Genomic DNA, 22,246 nt, shown 5'->3' on the forward strand with positions numbered 1-22,246 from the left:
CCCAGTCCATGAGGTAGGCGGAGGGAGTGACCCCTAGAAATAGAATGCACCCTGGGAACAGAGGCTGGGGTCTCTGAAAAAAAGAGACCAAACTGCCCCAGGGACCCCCAGAGATTGTTCTGTTCTTGTTCTAATCCTCTACAAACCTGTTTCTCTTCCCACAGCTCTGAGGGAAGGTGCCATCCTGGCTCAGGCAGATGGCCTCATCTTTCCCCAAAAAAGGTTCCTTCAAACCAGGGTGGGGGCAAGGTACAGAGGCAGCAGCAGCAGGTTTTGGAAACCTTGTCAGGCTTGGGCCCCAATTCCCAGAGGCCATAAGCATAGTCAAGCTGGACTTTCATCTCTGGCAGAGATCTGGGATTAAACTGGGATCACTCCAGATTAGCAACTTTACCTGGCCCTGCCCCTGCTGCAGCTTCTCAGAGGCCTGCAGGGCCAGTGGGGGCCTGGCAAGTGCTTTCAACCTCAATTCCTTTATCTGGGAAAGGGGAACCTGGACGAATCCATGTTTGGGCCACACCCAGCACAGCTCAGAGCTTACTCCTGCTGCTCATTTGGGGAGCATACCTTGCTGGGGGCGGGGGGTGGAGGAGAGGACGGGCGGGAAGACTATATAGGGTGCCAGGGACCCAACCCAGGTTGGCCACATGCAAAGCAAACACCTAACCTGCTATACTATCAAATTAATCCATGTTCATAGGGCCTTCTGTCCCAATAGACCAAACTTATATACCTGAAGAAAAAAATAATTTTTTTCTGTGAAGACAGGACAGAAAGAAGTGTTGTGAGTGCCAGATCCTAAAGGAATGATACATGCATTCTCCCTTTGCTTTCTGTCTCTACAAGAATACAAGATCTGATCTGGTCAGCCTGGAGCCCGCCTAAGTAGAGCCTCCAGCAGCCGCCTGCTCCCACAATCCAAAATTGCTGCCACACCCTCGACCAGACTCCACTGCCTCAAGACGAAACTCACCAAGACATAATCTGCTGAAAATTCTGGAATGCAGGTTTTGTGACTGAAATCTCCAGACTTTCTCAAGGTCGGGATGAGCTACCTCCCCACCACTTCCCTGTACTTCTGGAAGCCTAGGCAGTCACATCCACACCCCAAAATTGCCACCCAGTTAAAAAGCTGTTTGCAGGGGCCTGGAGCAATAGCACAGCGGGTAGGGTGCTTTGCCTTGCACGCGGCCGACCCACGTTTGATTCCCAGCATCCCCCGAGCACCACCAGGAGTAATTCCTGAGAGCATGAACCAGGAGTAACCCCTGTACATTACCAGGTGAGACCCAAAAAGGGGGGGGGGGGGAAGCTACTTCAGCCTTATCGTCCAATAAAAATATTGAATGCCCTGACCTCTTAATATCTGTATCACAAATCATAATGCACAAAAGGGAAAGGAGAGAGAGCAGGAAAGTGTCCCATAGAAGAAGGCTGGGAGTGGGGAATGGGGTGTCATGGGATGGCAGGAAGCAAACAGGGGACATTGGTGTTGGGCAATGTACACTTGTGGAGGGATGGGTGCTGGATTATTGTATGAATGAAACCCAATTATGAACAGCTTTGTAATGGTCTATCTCATAGATATTCAATAAAAAACTTTAAAAAAGTGATATGGAGTTCATGCCCACTTCAATCAGCTTAATCAATGGCTAAATAGCAATACTCCTACATTTAAAAAAGAAAGAAAGAAAGAAAACACTCCCTACTCAGGATAAGGATTTTTAGAAAGAATGTTCTTTTAGGTACCCATAGCAATAGTCCAGCAGCTAGGGCATTTGCCTGGCACGCAACTGACCCAGGTTCAATCCCAGACACGCTGAATGGTCCCCCAGCCTGCCAGGAGTGATCCCTGAGCACAAAATCAGGAGTAAGCTGGGTGTGCTCCCCACCCCCATAAACACAACCAAAATAAATAAAACAAAACCAAAACAAAAAAAACCCTTAGAAAAACACAAACACTGTATACAATTTCCAGATTTCAGGAATTTAGCCTGGGAATCTATCCATAAACCCAAAGTGAAAAAGCCACCCTTCTCCCCAATTCACTTATTTTTTTTTTTAATTCAAAAAATTTTTATTGGGTAGGGATTTTTATTGGGTAGGGGGGGTTATTGGGCCACATCCAGCAATGCTCAGGGGTTACTCCTGGCTCTGTACTCAGGACTCACTTCTGGCGCTGATGCTTGGGGGACCACATCAGGTGCCAGGCATGTGGTCTCCATACCTTGTCCCCACCCTGGTGTATGCCTTGGTGTGTGCAAGGCAAAAACACTCCCCCACCGTATTATCACTCTGGGCCTCTTCACTTGCAGTTGTAACTTTAGGAAAGCTGACCGATGTCTACTAATAGTGAGCCCCAGGCAGTTAGAAAACAAGCTTCCCTGGACTGGAGCTAGAGGTACTTACCACCTGGCCATTAGAAAAGAGTGAGCAAAGCATTCTTAGACCTAAGGCTCACTGAACCAGTCAGCCCACAGTAACTTTTCAGGCTCTTCCTCAGTGCCCCGAGGCTCCCCTGGTGGCCATCAGCATTCTATAGACATTCTTGGCCCTTAGTCTCACAATGGAGACATTACTGGTGCCCACTGGAGGACAGTGACAGTGATACAGTGATACAGAGAAGGTCAGGGTGATGGCTGCAGGGCATGCTCTGTACAGGAAAGGCCAGGGCTCAACCTGAGGGACCACATGGACTCCCAAGCACTCCAGAAGCAAACCCTGAACCGGGAATAGTGTGGGACTCCAAACAACAACCACAACAGAAATATAGAGCAAACACTTCCAATTAAAAACTTACCACCATAATGGATGAGGCTCTCTAGGTAAGATATAAAACCATAAAGCCCTACAACTAAGTAAACCCTTCCAAAGTACAACCTCATTGCTTATGTTGGTTGCACACCAACTGGATTATGTTCTGAATGTTCACTATCGCTCTTAGCGTCACTCATTTCATTTTTAATGTGACGATAAGGAACCAACGTTTACGTTTACAGACACAACTGGGTCTTCGAAGAACAGCCATGTACCTGGCTCCCAGGAAGCCCAAACCTGGTCCAGGTTGGAGAAGGAACAGGAGGGGCGGTTCTAGAGCAGAGGAAGGCTGCTCACGGTTGCCCTTCAGAAGTAGGGGACCCTTCAGTCCCCTTACAAAGTTCAGACACTCCCCCGCCACAGCCCCATAGGGCTGGCTCCCCTCTGGCCACTTCTCTCAGCACAAGTCACCCTCCAGGGACAGCTTCTGTTGTTTCCATGAGATCACTGCCCACCAGTCCTTCCGCCCCAGCCTGCCTCCCCAGCCCTATAGGATAAAGAGGTGGGAGAGAAAAATAATTGTCCAGGAAAGCTTCTGAAGGGGGCGGGCCTGGCACGCTCCAGGCATAGCAGTAGCTGAGAAAGGGGGTGGGACAGGGGAGGGGAGGAGGAGCTGGCGCGATGCCCTGGGCTCTGTGCCAGGCTGATCCAGAGGCAGGGCAGCCAGACAGGCGGGCTGTCGGGTGGGCTACGGACAGGAGTAGCAGCCAGAAAAGAAAACACTGACCTCTGGAAAGTGTAGGTCCAGGAAGAGGAGGTGTCATCCGTAGAAGAAACTCAAGTGGAGAGGGGACTGCAAGGCAAGGACCCCACTGACACGCATGTGGGGGCCCACAAACATGGTCTGAAAAGAATCTGGCACATAGTCGCCCATGTGTGCTCGGACTCGGACTAGCGCTGGGCAAGAGGCAGGAAGGAGGGAAAATAATCTCCAGGGCAGATGCAGACGCTGGACTGAGCCAGCAGAGCGACTGTCCTGTGCAGACTTCTGTCGGCAACTGCCGGCAAAAGGGGGCAAAACTATCCTCCTCTGTGATCAACGAATGACAGAGACGCAGGATGCCGGCACTAGAGGATCTGGGCGTAAGCAGTCCGGTGCCTACAATGCATCAGGAGAGGGTAAGCCCCAGGCCTAAGAAGGTCCTAAACAGTCCCCCTCATTTTAGACATGGGGAAACAGGCTCAAGGAAGAGACTCGGCGGCACTGAGGCAGGACTCTTCTCTCCCCTAGGCTGGTTCACGCACCTTTCACCAAACTACACCACTCTGGGCTGACAAGAAGTGTTAACACAGCAGAAGTTTGTATAGCACCGATGCCAACAGCAGGAAGAATGCCCATATTCTGTATGGCTAAGTGCGTGCCAACTGGCTTTGACTGCATGCAACTCTAAATTGGGCACAGGATTTAACTTGCAGAAGAGCTAACTACGCTCTAATACGGCTGATGACTGTCAGATTTGTAAGCAGAGTAAAGGGAAGACGTGACGTGGGGTGGGAAGACACTAAGTGGGAGAGAGGAAGCAAACCCCGAGGATGAATATTTTGCTCATTTCACTCATCTTGAAAACTAATGATTTGACAAGGGAGCTTGCATTTTGCTTTTCTACCCACCCTGCCCATCTGAGCAGCGCCAGCGGAAGCCAAAACAGAAGCTGAGAGAGCGGAGCTCTTTGGAGACCAATTCCAAGTGGGCCTGGGCCAGCTGCCACTCACTCCCTCCACCTTGCTCTCTGGCCCAAACACTGGCTCTTTCACCCAAGGGGTTCCTGGAGTCGAGCTGCCCACGAGAGCGCTACAATGAGAGGAAAGAGAATCTGGGGGCTGGCATGCTCTGTTCATTTTGCAGTGCCAGGGATCAAACCCTGAATCTCCTGTGTATAAAGCTCTACCACTGACCTGGTTCCCCCCCACCACACACACACACACTCCGGGTGTTTTTTCTAATCGAGCGGCACTGGGGGAGGGAGTTCAGGCAGTGATCAAGCCCTTGTTAACTCTAACTCCCTGGTGGCCCCAAGTCAGTGTGACTTAAGACAAAACCATCAGAATGAACTTAAAGCAGGGGGGACAAACGGGAAAGGGGGTGTCCAACAGGAAGCAGTAAGGACCTGAGAGGACTGAGGGCTAGGGGAAGCTGAGCGTGATGCGTGCGGCCCATGCTGACCCCCAGGCGCGCGCACATTCATTGCTCAGGACACATCCGCCTCAGGCTGGCAGTGGGGAAGTTTCCGGGATTTTCCCTGCTGGAGAGGGGCTGTGCCTGTAACGACCATTTCCTGCCCCGCCCCCTGCAGCCCGTGCCCCACCAGAGGTGTTGGTTTAGCTCTCAGTTCCCCCCAAGCCCCCCACCCCATGTCAGCATCCTCCCAGAGAGCTTAAGAGCCAAGAGCCTGGCTCGGGGAGCCCCGAGACCTGGCTGAGGATGGAGCAGTGAAGAGGACACGGAGCTGCTCCATGGATGGGGGGGGACAGGAGCAGCCTCCAGAACCATCAGGCTTTGGCGACTCTGCACCGCACAGAGCCCGGAGGGTCCGAAAGGGACTCACACGTGTCCCAGGCACACAGCCGTCTGAATCCCTCTACCGCGAGGCCAGCAGCCAAGACGGCCACCATGGCCCCTCAGCAGCCAACCAAGCCCAGTCGGTGCAGACTCGTGACCGGGAAGCGGGGGCTGGTTCCAAACAGGGCCCACAGCAACAGGCCCCTCCGCTGTGTAGGGTATGTGGGGGGGAGGGGATGGGGGAATCCCATCCTTATCCAGTAGGGTCCTCAGCCCCTGGGCCCTCTGTGGGACAGAGCCTCTCCCCGGGGAGAACAGCAGACATGGCACACGGGGCAACTGAGGAGGAGAGAGGGGCTGGGAAGGGCGGCAGCAGCTGGGGGTGGGGGAGGGGGCAGCAGCTGAGGGGGAGGAGGGGAGTCCTCATGAACGGGCAATTGAGAAGGTCTGAGCAGCTGAGCGGGCTGCGCCGGGCTGGCGACGCCTGGGCCCCACGTGGGCTGCCCCTTCCCCCAGCCCCTCTCACCTAACCCAGGAAACTCTAAGCACTTACCCGCCCCCCACCCAGCCCTGGGTGGGCCAAGATGGCAGAGCCTAGGAAGGGGAGAGATTTCCCCCTTCTCCGACCCACACGTGGGAGAGGGGGATCTGACCATCTAGAATGTTCTGCCCCCCAGAACCCCCTCGGTAACCCTGACTGGCTCTGGCTGGGTCCCCCTCGGCCCAGGGGGCCTCTGCTAACAGTGCTGGCCCAGGAGGGGGAGGGGACCCTGCGGGGGCTGCCGGGTGGGGGTGGGGACGGAGACTTTGCCCTTTGTCTCTCTTTGCAGAGCCACCGGCCGAAACCCGAGCCCATAGGAGCCAGGCAGGCAGCGAGGGGCAGACTCCCCCTCCAGGGTCCTTTAGTAAATCCAGACCCGACCTCCCCGTGGTCAGGGCTGTAACAGAGGTGGTCCTGTGGGGGAGGGGGCTTCCCGCCTGCAAACAGGCCTGCAAGCATTTAAGTGGGAGCTGGCTGGGGGTAGGGGGCTGGTTGGGAGCTGGAAGAGGGGCCGCAGAAGCTGGAGGGGAGAAAATGGCCTGGGGGGGTGGCATTCCTTAGAGACCTCGGCTGGGCGGGGAAGAGGCAGGGAGGCCTCCCACTGAGAAGGGGGGCGGCCTGGAGAGGGAGGGAACTTTGGGCCGGGCGTCACAGACCCTCTTCCAGAGACAGTCCCAGAGCACCCTGGGGTCTCCCAAGCAAAGCACAAGGGCGATTCTCACCCTCAGGGGGAGTGAGGCCACCTGGAGGGTGGGGGGACCGTGCCCTTCCTCAACTCTTTCTGGGGTGTCACCAATTAGGAACCATCTTATTCATGCTTCATTTTCACAGATCTTGGGTCTTAGGCAACTACCTCTGAACCTAGTGAACTACAACTACCTGTGAACCTAGACCTACCCGCAGGAGGTGAAATTTGCGCCTCTCAATCCCCAAAGGCGACAGAGAAGCTTCTGCAATTCAGAAAACAGGCTCAGAGATTGCGTGACCAGTCCAAGGTGACACTGGCCGCAAGTTACTAATGCACCATCAAGCCCGCGCCAGCTTGTCAGGGAAAAAAAAAAAAAAAGATAACCAGGATTCTTGTTCCTCAAAGACACGTATGAAGTATGAATTATGATTCTGTAGGCAAGTAGCAAAGGTCAACTCTTTGTCCCTTCCTGCCAGGAGAGGGACAGGGAAGGGAAGTCACTCCATTCTTGCCCTTCCCCCACCTCCCATTTTCCCCAGGGTTAAACCCAAACAAAAGGAAGGGGGAGGGGACTCAGCCTAAGGCTCTGGTGCCGACGAGAAGAGCCAAAAGGGGATGGGGGTGGGGGACTTCAAAGCAAAACCCTGATCCAGATAATTTCATGGAGTTCTTGAGAGGGGAGTATCGGATGAGTCTCAAGGAAGGTAAGGAAAAGATACTGACCCCCCCAGGCCCCCAGCTCACGCGTCTGGCAAAGGACCGGCAGGGCTGATGCCTGCGCTCAAACCCTTGTGCCACACAGTTGGGCTCCTTCATCTTTGCTCCTCCACCATCTCAGCGGCCAGAGGAGAGGAATTTTCTGTGGTCTTCCCCAGCCCCACCCCCCCACCCCTAAGCTCTCTGAGTGACTGAAAATGCCAATGGGGAGAGGAAAACACAATGTAAAATCAAGTCCGAGTGACCTGAGCAAGGAAGGCAGCTGGGAGCAGGAAGAATTCACTAAGGTAGGGCAGGCGTGATCTGCTGACCTCCCAACAGGACTCCAGCGTTGGAGGATCACGGGTTCCTACCTCCTAAACTCGCACGGAGGGAGGGAGGCTCCCGATTACCCCCAGCACCGCTAGTTACCCGAGGCAGGGCCTTGGCTGAGATACCCACTGGAGCCGCTTGTGTGGAAGGAAAGACACTATCTGCAGGGTCCTCGAGAGGGCCGGCCCCAGAAACAAAGACCTGCTCCTGGAACAGCGGAAGGAATTCACGCCTCTTCCACTGAGCCCCACGCACAGTGCTCTGGGCAAAGACTCTCAACCAGGAGGAAAAGTAGACATCTGCCAACCTGGGGGCTATCGGCCCCTGAAACAGGGCCCCTCGTAGTCCCTTTCCCCAACCCCCAGCGCTTCCCCTGACCCTGTGTCAGTTTGTTCTGCCTCTCCTCTCTAAAAAACAGCTGGGGGAAGGGGTTTATAAAAAGAAAGAGCTTAGCTCAAAGGTTTTGTTTTCTGTAAGGTGTCAGGGTCTCACACAAACAAGGCCACTGCTCTACTGCGGAACATCCCAATCCCAATTTTCATTCTTTTGAGGCCACCCACAGCCAGCGGTGCTAAGGAGACCATTTGGTGCCAGTGAGCCAACCTGGGGTTCCCACCTACTACAAAGCAAGACCTTCAGCCCTTTAAGCTCCTAGGGAATCTCTTTTCATGTATATTACAGGGAACCACACTTTGCAGTGCTGGGGGGCAGGGGTGGTACCAGGGCTGGGCTCAGAGGTTCAACGTGCCAGAGAGCCGCCAGGCCATCCACTGCCGCACACTCTTGGCCTCTGCACACTCTTGGCCTCTGCAGGCCCACGGCCTCCCCTCCTCCCTGATCTCAGTGGAAATACTGGAGTGCCGGGATTTTCTCGCCTCCACTTAGACAAAACCCAAATCACGCAAAATTAAAACCCAGGAAGTGACATCCCATCCGGACACAGGGGACAAGGAGGAGGAGGAGGCTACCATGTGGCAGTGGCCTGGACAGAGACAGCAGAAGAGCAGAGGGCTTCAGTGGCACAGAAGTGTGGCAGTTCCAGAGAGGAACAAATGGGACAGCCACACAACAACGAAAATGGATGTAAGACTGAGGCAGGGAACACTTAGAAATGGTCCTGGACACATGTGAAGTCACGTTATTTTACCACATGGAACTATTTTCTCAAATGCCCAGGACAAAATGAAAACCTGAAAGCTTCGAGAAGTGACTGACAACTCCTATTTCCTTCCCCCCTATACTCAGAGTTCCTGGCAGAGGGCAGGTCATGCAAGAGTCAGCTGTGAGTAAGAACAAGTAGGCGCACCCTATGTGCAGGACAAGGCACACACAGAAAGATACCACATCTGCATTCAAACACCAGCTACTGTAGCAGTTTGTATCATCTCATTAAAAATTTACTTACATGGAATTATTATAAATTTGCATACTTCCCTGCCCTACCAAGGACTGGTGTCTTGCCACAATATACCACTCACACACCTGGACTAAAGTTGCTGCCCAAAAGCCTTTAAAGAGATGAGCAAAGGCACACAAGCCTGGCCGGGTGTCATTCCTCTTCTGGTTAAAGGACATACTCATTCAAGGGGTCTGTAAGGGGTCAGGAAAAGCAAGACCATATAGGAAGTTCTCGAAAACTAGTTTATCCCAGCCCAGAGTCCTGAGGCCAGGCTGACTATCTTTTCAAAAGCCAGCATCGGTCCCGCTTCCACCTTGAGCACAAGGAGGGACTTCCCTTCTTTTACATGAAATAAGGAGGATGGAAGGATGAGTGATGCTCTACTAGAGCAAAGGAATGTCCTCCAAATCCTGCAGACTTCCCACATTAACCCCGAGTCCAGCTTCTGCGCTGAACACAGTGGCCACAGGCACACACGACCAGGTCTGTGTAGCTTTTACTTTAGGGGTCTCCAAATCCTGCCAAAGCAACTGCTCTCTTCAAAGAGGAGACAAGAGCTGGAGGGGAAGCAGAATCAATATTCCCAACTCTGAAAAAATAGCCTTGGGGCCAGTAGCACCAGGAGGAACTCTTGAGTCCAGTGCCAGGAGTAACTGAGCATCATGGAGTGTGGCCCCAAACAAATAAACAAAAAACAACCTCAACAAGTTTATACCACTCAACAAGCCCCTCTTTAGTTCCCTGTATTTTCTCCTACTCAAAGAACCTAATGAAAAGTTGACAAGCTCCTGGGGCCCCAGCAACAGTATAGCAGCAGGGCACTTGCCTTACACACAGACTGACTTGGGTTTGATCCCCGGCACCCAATATGGTCCCCTGAACACTACCAGGAGTAATTCCTGAGTGCAGAGTCAAGAATAAGCCCTGTGCATCGCTGGGTGTAACCCAAGAGTCTATACATAAATACACAAAAGTTGACAAGCCCAAGCCACCTCAAATGCCACTCCAGAAAAGAGGGTATATAAATCTGCAAATTGTAAAAATCTTTTTTAGTAACTGATTACGGTCACAATCACCTCCGGATTGGAAGCCTTCCCCCTACCCCCACGGAGAAGGCTGAATGCTCATTTCCTGGACTGAGATGTTAAAAGGAGCTATAGAAGATGTTAAAAGGAGCTACAGGCCTGTGCTTGGCACACGCACATGTGCACCCTAGAGGCAGGAAGAACTGAGAGGAAGTGGATCCGAAGGTGGGCTCTAAGCACATCTTTGGGGACTATCTCCAGACCAGACACAGACAAAGACACACACAGACACACACATACACAGAGCACACCTATAGCTGTGTCCTCTGTTAGAACAATGTACATGCCATCACTTCTCCCACCTCCCAAATGGTTAGAAATGTAAGACAAACATGATCAGGGATATAAACTCAGAGAACAAGCACATGCCTCCCATGTACGTAGCGCTGGGGTGACCCCCAAGTCCTCCCCTACAAAATGATAAGCCTTCCCATCTCCCACACAAAGGGAAGCTACTCTTGTTTTGCCCTTCTTCAGATTCCCAAGAGGACTCACACACTACCCTTCATTCAGAATCTTACAACGAAGGGCTGGAGCGATAGCACAGCAGGTAGGGCGTTTGCCTTGCACGCGGCCGACCTGGGTTCGATTCCCGGCATCCCATATGGTCCCCTGAGCACCGCCAGGGGTAATTCCTGAGTGCAGAGCCAGGAGTAACCCCTGTGCATTGCCAGGTGTGACCCAAAAAGCAAAAAAAAAAAAAAAAAAAAAAATCTTACAACGATGTGACCAGCGGGATTGAGGTGCTGTCCACTAACCAATGCCCCTACTCAAAATGCACCTATGACAACAGTATTGTTTTGCTAGTTTTTTGTTTGCTTGTTTGTTTTAGGGCCACACTGGGCGATGCTCAGAGCTAACTTATGGCTCCTCACTCCTGGAGGTGCTGTGGGACCATATGGGGTGCCAGGGACCAAACCCATTGTTGTTGGTCGCCTGCAACGAAAGTACCCTACCCACTGTACTATCTCTCTAGCCCTTGACAAGTGTGAAATCTGGGGCTGGGGCAAAAGTTTAGCAGGTTAACACTTGCCTTGCACACCGCGGACCCAGATTTGATCACCAGCACTCTGGTTCCCCAAGCACCACCAGGAGTAATCCCTGAACACAGAGCCAGAAATAAGTCCTGAGAACCAGCAGGGTATGATTTAAAAAAAAAAAAAAAAAAAGATTGATGTTTCAGGCAAGGGCCTGACTCAAGTTGAGAGCATGAACAATAGAAGCAACTGCCTAAATTCTCCTGGGCACAGCACTGGCCACCGTGCTTTCCCCATCTATGTGAGCATCTGGGCTAGGAGGATAAGTAAGAGGAGGCGTGATGGTGTGATGGTGTCTAAGACCGAGGGGCCCTGGGCTTTGCTCCAGCAAGCTTCATTTCCCTCTCCCTTAAACGAGTCTTTGCCGTTCAAGATACAGGGACCTAGCAAAACACCCTACACACAAAAATCTCCTTCAAAATTCCCATCCAGGGCTGAAGCAATAGCTCAATCGGCTGAGGAGAGCAGCCTGGGTTCAATCCACAGGTAACCACATGATCTTCCAGCACCTCTGGGAGCGTCCCAGAGTAGCTCCTGAGCAGTCAAACATGGGCCAAAATAAACAAACAAGTCCATTTGCCATGGTCCAATAATAATAGACATCTAATTTACTGTAGCTGACTTGAACACCCCAACCTCCTGCCTGTACTGCATGCACCAAGCTGACACACAGTCCAAAGACAGGAAGCTGAGGCCTGAAAACCCGGGAACAGCTGATGAGAGATGGCACCAGCTCATGGTCACAGGAATTCACAGAAAATACAGATGTTTCTTTCTGGTTCCCAAGTGGTTGCCAGACCTAGAAGCTTGTTTTCAACACTGAGAGAGCTTTCCTGGGGGTCCCTTCTGTCCGGGGGCCAGTGAGACCCAGAAGTGGTCAGTCTTTCCCCCTGAAGAGCATCCCCTCTACGGGCTTCAAATTCCAGAGAGATTCTTCTCTGGCTACTGCTGTCAAAACACTCAAGAGCCCAACCTTTACAGAGAACATTTAATTTCTGAATTCTCTGGTCTCTCATGAAGACTCTAACTCTAGCCAATCAACTAAACTAAACTATTCAATCGAAGTTCTCTCAGACTTAGCATTTTCTATGTCAAGTGGCCAGAACATCTGGATGAAGCACTAATTTTTTAAGTGAAACTCATGCTTAAAAAAGTTTGTGTTGCGGGGCTGGCGTGATAGCACAGCAGGTAGGGCATTTGCCTTGCACGCAGCTGACCCGGGTTCGATTCTCAGGATCCCATATGGTCCCCTGAGCACCGCCAGGGGTAATTCCTGAGTGCAGAACCAGGAGTGAGCCCCTGTGCATCTCCAGGTGTGACCCAAGAACAAAACAAAACAAAAAAAGTTTGTGTTAATCCTCCTTTCCTAAGGAAATGTCAGAAGGATAGACTAGAATCCAAGGAAATGTCAGAGAGGGAAAAAGACAAAAAAGAGAGCTCCACTTCTGCCTGCTCTAAAAGACCAGTCACATACACCTCCCTCAAACAGAAAGCAAAAGTCCCACCCATGCTCCAGGACCCTTATACACCTTTGCTCACCAAAACTCCACTTCCTAATAATCAAACTTGTTCTGAAAAATCTGGAAAATATCTATACTATTCCATCAAAATTTATTTTAATCATTTAGCAATTTGCAGGTATGTCACTCAAAAAGTGTACTGTGGGGTCAGAAAGATAATACAGAATAAATAAATAAAACTAAAAATTATTGAGCATTAGCCAGGCTTTCTATTCTTTCTGTTTGTTGGTTTTATTTGGGGTGGACCTGACGCTGGACTCAGCTAACACTCCTGGTGGGTGCCAGGGATCATATGGGATGCTGAGGATCAAACCGGGGTTGGTCACATGCAAGGCTACAGCCTTACCCACTGTACTAACGTTCTGGCCCTCTCTGTTCTTTTGAAAGGCACCAGAAAGCATCCAAAGCTGGGAGCCTAGATGGTGCACTAGAACTGTGTTTCTGGTAGTGGTTCTGTGCAGCTGGTTACAGCTTGGGTGTTTTTTCACAATCAGGTTTTCGCCAGTGCTGGGAAGCAATACACTTCACATTCCAGTGGTCTGTGTTCAGGGGGTGAGCTGGGGCAAACCTGTGGTTCCCTGAAGGTCTGCTATGGTAAGCAGCAGGTCTAGTAACCAAGTTGACTCTGCAATCCCCACTACTAGGACGACCCCTTACCACAGTAACACAGGCCACAAGTTCTTGCTGCTAGAAGAGACTAACTCAGGAGGGAACTAAAACATCTCCCTGCTTAGGGGGAGACAAAGTGCAGGGGAGATAAGGGGGCAATCACAGGCTCTCTCCTGTACCAAAGACTTTTGCCAAGAACCAAATGGGCATGCCCTCTACTTAGTGCCTATTTGGGGGAGAAAGGGAGACCTTTTCTTGCTTTTGTCCTGACAGGCATTTATAAGAAGTATAGGGCTGCAGGATAGTACAGCGGGAAGGGCGTTTTCCTCGATTATAGCGAAACCCAATGATCAACCGGAGTCCAGTCCCCAGCCTGGTACCTCGAGCTGCCAGGAGTAAGCCCTGAGCTTACAACTGGGTGTGGCCCAAAAATAAATATTAAGAGTGATATGCACAGGTGGAAATTAGGTGCAGACTTCCTTCCTATTAACTTGGAGTCAAAGTTCTCCCCAGGCCCTCTAGTTACTACTATTCCCTTGGTCTCTGTCCCGGCAGCCTTTGGGCGGGCGGGAGGGCAGGCAGACCACATTCAAGCCTGGAGATGGGGCTGCTGCCAGTCAAGGTCTCAAGTAGGGGCACCTCCATTTCCTCTGCACCTTGCTCATCCTCTGACTTCCCCCCCACCTTCACTTTCTTCCTCTCTCCTCTCCACTTCACATGTATCCATCAGCGGCCTTCTGTTTTTGCCTTAGAGCAGAAAGACTGCATGGAAACCCACCCAGAGAGGTGCGGGCTCAGCTGGGGGCCAACTCCATGCCTAAGCGAGATGCCGGGGGTTCCCAGACTCAGGCGAGACTGCTCGCAGGCGCCACACAGCCCCGGCTCTGGGGGGGGGGGGGGGTCTGGGGGGCTCTGGGACCAACACACCCTTGTTCACAGACCCAGGCATGCGGAGAGGCAGCCGGGGCTTGTTCGCAAAGGAGGAAGGGGGGGTGCAGAGGGCAAGGGGGGAATGCGGGCTGGGCCGGGGACGGGAGGGGCAGGGCAGCGCCGGCTCTGCAGGAAGAGCCTCCAGCACCGGAGACTTTTTCTGCTCGCTGAAAAGGGAAGGGAAGGCAGGCACTGGGAAAGCAAAAATAGCCTCGCCCTTTGCCCAATCTCCCACCCGTCTCGGAAACCCGGCCCAGCGTCTGCGCCTCCCTCTCCCGAGGGTCGTCGCTGTGCGCCTCCAGCCGCTCCTCTTTAAAAGGGAAGCGGGAAATCCACCCCAACCCCCATCTCTCTTTCTCTTTCCCCCTTCCCCCCGGGTCTGGAATTTCCAACCCAGGACTAACCTGTCTGATTTCTCCGGTCTCCCCTGCTGCTCCTTCTCCTCCCCTGCTCTCTCCCCTCACACTAGCATCCCAAAAATCTACACTGCCCTCTCTGGAAGACATTAGCCACATTTTAAGATTCTTTTAAGAGGATGGGGAGCGAACAAGGCTGCATTTAAATCCTAACAGCTGGCAAAAGGTCTGTTCTTCAAATGCCACTGACTCATGTATTTACTCAGATGCCCACATCACCACCACACACACACAAATCAACACAGGTATAATCAATACACATTTCTTCACCATAAAATCCCAAAGTGGCACCCCAACCGGCAGCACTTGCTGCCTCCCCCATTCTCCACTCAACTAAGCCAGATCTGAATCTTTCGTTTTTCAATGTTTTAAAATTATACACTCACTAGCCTCTCTGTACGTTATCTTTGTAAAATGGCTGTTACACATTAAAGCATAGAATAAACTCTTAAAAGTAAGCCTAAATAAGCCCAAACACATAAAATAGATTCAAATGACATATATTAAGGTAATTTTAGAAGATTCCAGAAGATTTTAGAAGATTAGAAGCTCAGAACCTTTGAATTAAGTTTCTTGCAATTACTACTGTCATGTAGCAAAACCTAATTATAAAAACGCTTTGCTCTTTTCCCATAGAAAGTTGTGTCATCAAAACTTTACATTTGGGAGAGCTAGCTACATTCTGAATAAATTAGTGATGAAAATAACAATTCCTCCCCTTTGCCCTGAGAAACCACTCAAGTAAATTTCATCTTCATACTAGAGGTCAGAAAACAAAAGTTTCTGGAGAGCTACAACTCTTCCCAAAGACAGACCCCACAGAGCTTACAGGGAGGGAGGTGGTCAGGGACAGCTCACCACAGCAAATGGAAGGGAACTGGGAATCTATCTAGCTGTTTTGTGAATTTGTACAATGTAACTTGGAGGTGGAACAGGGGAGATGAAATTCTGATTTCCACCTTCCTCCAGTGAAGAGAATTTAAAAAAAAAATTTTTTTTTTTAAAAACTTATTTAGGGGCTGGAGTGATAGCATAGCGGGTAGGGCGTTTGCCTTGCACACGGCCGACCCGGGTTCAAATCCCAGCATCCTATATGTTCCCCTGAGCACCGCCGGGGGTGATTCCTGAGTGCAGAGCCAGGAGTAACCCCTGTGCATTGCCAGGTGTGACCCAAAAACCAAAAAAAAAAAAAAAAAAACTTATTTAAAGGAGAAAGGAAGAATGTACTCATCTAAGAAAAACTTATACTGAAAGTGTCATAAACTGGCAAGAGTTGTTGACTCCAAGTCAGATGTATATCTTTCAACTGGAACTACTGAAAGTATCTAAAAAATGCCTTTTACTGCTGCAAGCCCTGTTTTTTAATTCCCCTTTCATTCATTCTCACCCTGTGGAACAGTTTTCATTGAAGACAAACCAATTTCTCAAAGAAAAAGAAAATATGCTTGTTTTCAAATTGAGTAGCCCAATTCTTTCTTTAGAGCTTCCACAAATCATTTTAAAATCACTTAAAATTTTAGCATTTATAGGACTTCATTTTGTAGATTCTTTTTTTCTTAAAGCTGAAAACTTCAGAAAAGTAAGCTGAAAGTCAGAACCAAGTTAGAACAACTTCCTCTTCTCCGAGTTCTCACACACACTTGTATGAGATTTTTTTTTTTAGTTTTAGCTGAGAATTAAAGGAAAGGATGATAAGGATGATAAAGGAACAGTGTGATCAGCTTTGAGGAAACAACAGTCTTTTTTAACCAGTCTTTTTAAACCAGAACACTATTCTTCATTCACCTAAAAATATTTACAATATATTGCTTTATTTTTAACAACAACACCTTTCCTTTTGATAGAGTCTGGTGACAGCAGGTATACAATCTTAAGGTCACATTCCTCTAGAGAAAGGCATATATTGTGGTTAAGACAAAAGTTTAAATTTCTTTAAAAATAAAGTTATTTCCTAAAGTAAGTAGCTCCCACTAAGCCAGTACTCTTTTTCCCTTAGCTACTCTTCAGTCTCTCAATTTAAAACACATAAACCCTTTCCACAACCGTTAAAAAATGCTTTTGATTTTTCTTCTTTGTCCCAACATGACAATGACTATATACAAATTCCAACTAGAAAGCTCAAACTGCTCACCTAAACTTAATTACAGTAAGGTGGTTCAGAGATTCAAATTAATTTGGTTTTGGCTTAAATGTATAGTGTCTTGTCTCTTGGGCTCTTATAAAAAGGCAGAATTTATATTTAACAAGTAGATACAAACTTAGGACAAACTATATTAATAATTCAAATTCAGATTGCTCAGGGCTTACTGATACAATATTATCTTTGGCTCAATCCCCACCCCACCCCCAAGAAACAAAAATATCACCTCAAAAAAGCAAATAAGGAAAGCCAGAAACGTGTAAGCTGATAAGTTTAAATGATATCTTTCAGAAAAGTTAAAGTCCTAATTTATTTGAAACTGAGTTGCATCAGAAGTAGTTATATCTTTCACTGTATATAATACAGTAAAAACACAAGTATTCAAACACAAACTACATGCAGTTGTTCATTTTGCTTAAAACATTAGTCATAGGTAATTAACTAGTTCCTCTTCTATATACACTCATTTGATTGAAAAAGTAACAAACCAACTGGAGAAATACTTTCAGACAGACTGAAAACGTATATATAACAGGCTTCCTCAAAGAACACAAAATGATAGGGCCAACTAACTTTATGCAAACAAACTTTATTTAATTCTAAAACTTCAAAGCTTGATTCGTTCTAGAAAACTGAAATGCCTTATCATCCCCACTACCCTTCCAAAAATAAAACAGGCTTGATTTGATGTTCATGCTCAAAAATTATTTCAGGAAAGAACAAAAGATCTAATTTAATATGGGTGTGGAAATGAAGATTTTGTACCCAATCTTCTCACAAACCCACCCCTTCCTAACTCAAAAGAGCCCTCAGTAATACATTTTGGAGGGAAGAAGGAGCTTAGAAATGACTTGAAAGCAAGCAGATGGCTCAGGGAAAAAGATCCATAAATACAGAGCACCATGGAAATTAAAATATAAATATTTAGGGTTCCAGCACATCTTACTATTTCTCTTGCTTTTTACTTACTATCCTTTAAATTTTAAACCATCTCAACAGCAAAATAAAAAATTTCCACACATTTCAGAATTTTTAATTATCCTAGATATTTCTTTTCATTTCAGTCTTCAAACGTCCACAATCTCAATAATCCCATTGGTTTCAGTATGTTTCTCTCTTATTTCCATCTCCAGGAAATACTTCAAAATAATAAATAAGACTGTTCTTTCCCATTTTATTGCCTCTTGACTCCTAAATCTAATTGCCTTTCCAATACCAGAGTATTTCAAGCACTTAAGGTTAAATCACAAGCTCTATAAACATAGTCACAAGCTATTATTGATCATCTATAGATACAATAGTTCCATATTATTTAAGTATCTCAAGCTATGCCAGAGAACCGACTTTTATCTCTCGTAGAACTTTCTAGAGTTTCAATTAACTGTCACAACAAAAATGCAGCCCTTCCACCCACTCTTCCCACCCAGAAGTTCAGGGCTCTCTGAAATGCATACAGAAAGTTCCAGGTAGAAATGGGGGGTCGGGGAGGGGCGTCAAAGATTTACTGGGAGCTGCAACAGGAGAGAAACTCTGCTCTTGTCAACACACCTACTACCATGGGATCTGAGAAAGCAGCAAGACTCTGCCCTTAACACTCCCCAGACTGAGTCCAAGGGATAACTTGAAATTCAACATGAATCAGATCCTGGCATCCCATTTTGCCAAAGAGAGGTTAAAGTACTGGAACAGAGGAACTCACACACACAGCATCCATCCAAGGAGTTCTCCAGCTCACAGCCTGAACACAAAGCTCACACCCCAGCTGGCCCTTCTAACAATGGACTGAAGGAGTTAGGGAATGGGGGGTGGGGGGTGGGAAAATATCCTACAGCCAAAGCTGATTTTTTGGAAAATTCAGTTGGTGGGAGGTGTTGATGAGAGGGCCCAAGCCCCCTGGAGAGATGGGGGCAATCCTTGCCTGTTGCAGAAATTTAAAGCACAAGCACAGAAGGTTCTGTTGGGGATGGGCACTCACTCCACGTACACCCTAGGGGGCCGAAGGGGACACCCCCCCCCACCCACACACACATACATACATAGACTTAAAAGCCAGGTAAGAGTGAAGAAAGCAAGAGCAGGCGGCCTGCTCCACCACTGCAGGGGGCTGGGGGCCAGTCGCTGGAACTCTTCCAAGGCAGCTCTGCCACAAAAACGGCCCCACACCCCAAAACCAACACCAAGGGCTGTCTCCCCCATTGATGTTTCCTTGTCCTACTAGTACCATCTCCTGACCCACCTCAACCCCAGCTTTATTTTTTTTTACAAGCTGTAAACCACCCATTACAAGATCTTGGCCAATCTTCCCTCCCTGCCCCCAACATCCGGAGTTGGGGGTGGGAAAGCCAGTAATAGGTTTCTTCCACTGGAGACACGATGGACCCCCCCCCCCCCCCGCTCCAGAACACAGTCCCTGAGCAACCCCCCCTCCCCGCCCAAAACGATTCTTTCCTACCTTTGTTTTTTGGGGACCGAATGTTCAATCTCGAGGCGTTTTCCTTGCAGTTCTACTTTCCCTAAAGATTAAAGAAAATTATAAAACATGAGACTTTGCACAGCAGTGGGGGGAGGGGGTCGTGCGGCGGGAAAAGGCAGGAGACAGACGTTTAGGGGAACCCAGGACTTGAACCGGTAAATGAGCTCCTAGGAAGCCCGGCCGTGGGGCGCGCGGCCGGATGCGAAAAGCCGGCTCTGGGAAAGGTGGCCCGCACACACGCGTTATTATATTTTCCTCCTTCTCCTTTCGCACCCCTAACCGCCCCGGGGCCAGCCCGGCGGGGGGCTGCTCTGCGCGCCCGACTCGGGAGCGGTCGAGGGCGTCCGCGTGTGCACGCGCCGGCCGCCCGGCCCCCCGCAGGAGCCTCGATGTGGGGAGACGCGTCCCGGAGAGAAAAGAGCGCCTCGTTTCCCGAACGGGCGGGGGGCGCGCGGACTGAAACTTTACTTTCCCGTCGGGCCGGGGCGCGGGGCGGTCACCTGCCGGGCCCGGCGGGCGTCGAGGGCCGGGGTGCGCTCGGGGCCCCGCTGCGAGGGGGTCCCCGGCGGCCGCGGCGCGCGCCTCCCGGGCCCCGCCTGGGCGGCTCGCGAAGCAGCATGGCGACCCCGCGCCGCCGCCGCCGCGCCACCGGCTCACGCCCCACTTTCAAATCAAAATGGCTCAAGCTCAGGCCCCGGGCGGGAGGCGGGAGCCCGTGTTCCCCCCCCCCCACTCCCCCGGGGCCGCCGTCCCCGCGGAAACGCGCGGAATCGGAAACGCGCGGGGCTCCCTTCCGCGCCGGGAAAGGCCTAGGGCGGGGGAAGGAGAGTGGGGGGCGTCCAAAAGGCGCCGCGTGGGGCGTTGGGGGGGGGAGCCCCGCCGCCGACAGGGAGGGGCGGACGTGGCCCTGAGAGCGCCCGGGCCACCCCCGTGGCCGCGGGGTGCGGAGGGGCTCCCGCCCCGTCGGTGGGGGAGGGAGGGAGGGCGGCCGCCGCCGCACCAAACCGGCCCGGCGCGAGCGCGAGGAAATCCCGACCCTTCGGCGCGCGGGCTGGGGGCGTCGAAGGCGGTGGGGGGCGGGGGGCGCAGGGTGGGCAGCGCCGCAGGCCCGGGGCGGGGGGTGGGGGGAAAGGAGTTGGCGGGCCGGGAGTGGGGGCGGGGGGCCGCCGCAGGGGTCGCGGGGCGCCCTTTTCGCGGCGGTGGGTGCCCTCTTACCCGAGAAAGTTTCGATGGCCTTCATGGCCCAGTGCTCGTCGGGGCAGTCCACGAAGGCATAGCCGGACTTGACCAGGAACTGGCCGCTGTAGGAGATCTTGTGCTCCGCGAACACTTTCTCCAAGTCCGCGGGGGTCACGCTCTCGTTGAGGTTGCCGATGTAGAGTTTGTTCATGGTGACGGGCTGGGGCAGGACGCGCGGTCCCGGGCAAGGCCGAGCGGGCGGCGGCGGCGGCGGTGGCGGCGGCGGCGGTCTCCTAGGCCGGGCGGCGCGAGCCTCAAACTTTCTTTGCACCCCACCCCTCGAGGGGTCCGGAACCCGGGGCGCGGCGGGCGGCGGGCGGGCGGGCGCGCGGCGGGAGCGGGAGAGTTCGGGGAGGCCCGGAGAAGTGGCCGCGGCGCGCGGGGAGGCGGAGGACGCGGCTCGGCTCCTTCCCTTCGGTCCGAAACCCCGGCGAGCGGGCTGGTGTGTCACGTTTCTCCGCGGCCGCCCTGGCGCCGCCTCTAAATAAAATCGACTTGAAAAAAAAAAAATGGAGCGGAAAAAAAAAAAAGGCGAAGCCACGTGGTGAAAGCCCCCACCCACCCTGCAGGGGAAGACCCCCGACGCCTCAGGCCCCCCGTCTGCCCTCCGACCGGCTCCAGCCCCCAGGTCTCCAGCCCTGGGGGGGAATGGGGGCCCGAGACACGCAACAGCCCCCCCACCCCGGTCCCGCAGCGGGTGGGGGCGGCTTTTCCCCAGCCCTATCTACCCCCTCCCCCTGGACCAGAATCTGGCCCCTAGGGAGGCGCCCCGCCCCCACCCAGCGCCCTCCCCCGCCTGGCTGGGGAGGGTGGTCGGACCCAGAATCACCCACCTCCTCTTCTAAGGTTAAAATGTGGCGGTTATTTTTTTATTGCGGGGGGGGGTAGAATTTGTCCACCCCACCCCAGTTAACTGCAAGCGACTGACAGGCGAGGGACCGCCGAGATAGACAAAGAGAAGCCGAGGACTCTGGGGTCTTCAGGAGGGGGTCGCGCGAGCTGGTGGTTTAAAAAGAGAGGCGCTTTTTTCCCCCTCAGGTTTTTAAGTGTGTGTATGGGGAGGGGGGGCTGGGGGGTCTCCACATTCCGACCCCAGCCGCGAGCGACTCCCTAGCCTTGCTCCGGGAAGCCCCGACCCAGGGGCCCTGCGAGCGCGGGACCGGGACACTGGGAACACGGAGGGTCGCGGTGGGGAACAAGGGGTCCACAGGAAACCGTGTGTCAGGAATCACGCGGGGGGTAAAAGGGGTGGTCCACACCCGGGTTTCGGCGGCTGGAAGCGAACGTCTCGGGGGATGGGGGGGTCCCGGGGAAAGGCGCGGCTCCAGCCCAGAATGACCCCAGAGAGAGGGAGGGGAGGGGAGGAGGAAGAGGAGTGGTCGCGCCCGCAGACCCCGGCGCACCGAAGGGGGAGGTCTCAGGGAGGGAGTGACAGGGTGGAGATCCGGACGGTCCCCGGCTCCCTCCCTCGGGCGCGGGGGGGGGGGGGGCGGACAGGTGGACGGCCCCGCGCCCGCGGCCCTCGGGACGGCGACCTCGGCCGGCCCCGCGCGGGGTTCGGCCGCGGGAACTTTGTTGGGGGCGCCGGGTTCGGGTCGCGGCGGGAAGGCGGGAGCCGGGCGGCGGGCCGGGGGCCGGGCGCGAAGCCCCGCCCCCGCCCCCAGGTCAGCCCCGCGGGGGGAGGGGGTGATTTCCGCTCGGCGCTCGGGGAAGCGAGGGGCGGGAGCGCGGGGAGGGGGCGCCGGCCCCTCCCCCCGCGCGCTCCCGGGGCGGCCGCGCGGACCCGCCCTGGTCCCTTCCCTCGCCTTTGACCAACTCGCTCC

General features: G+C 52.3%; 1 protein-coding gene across 2 annotated transcripts in view; it reads right to left on the minus strand.

Annotated features, from left to right (window-relative positions):
• The window catches only part of IGF2BP1 (insulin like growth factor 2 mRNA binding protein 1), a 40,022-nt gene extending 19,448 nt beyond the window's left edge, over positions 1-20,574 (minus strand). For both annotated transcript variants that reach the window (XM_055132813.1, XM_055132812.1), the window contains exons 1-2: positions 20,400-20,574; positions 19,164-19,224 (exon numbers count right to left, since the gene is read on the minus strand). In XM_055132813.1, coding sequence (XP_054988788.1) covers positions 19,164-19,224; positions 20,400-20,574 — 236 coding nt within the window. The remainder of the gene's footprint in view (positions 1-19,163; positions 19,225-20,399) is intronic.
• Between the last annotated feature and the right edge of the window lie 1,672 nt (positions 20,575-22,246).

The sequence above is a fragment of the Sorex araneus genome, chromosome 3 (genome assembly GCF_027595985.1).
Source record: "Sorex araneus isolate mSorAra2 chromosome 3, mSorAra2.pri, whole genome shotgun sequence".
In the NCBI taxonomy this organism is placed as follows: domain Eukaryota; kingdom Metazoa; phylum Chordata; class Mammalia; order Eulipotyphla; family Soricidae; genus Sorex; species Sorex araneus.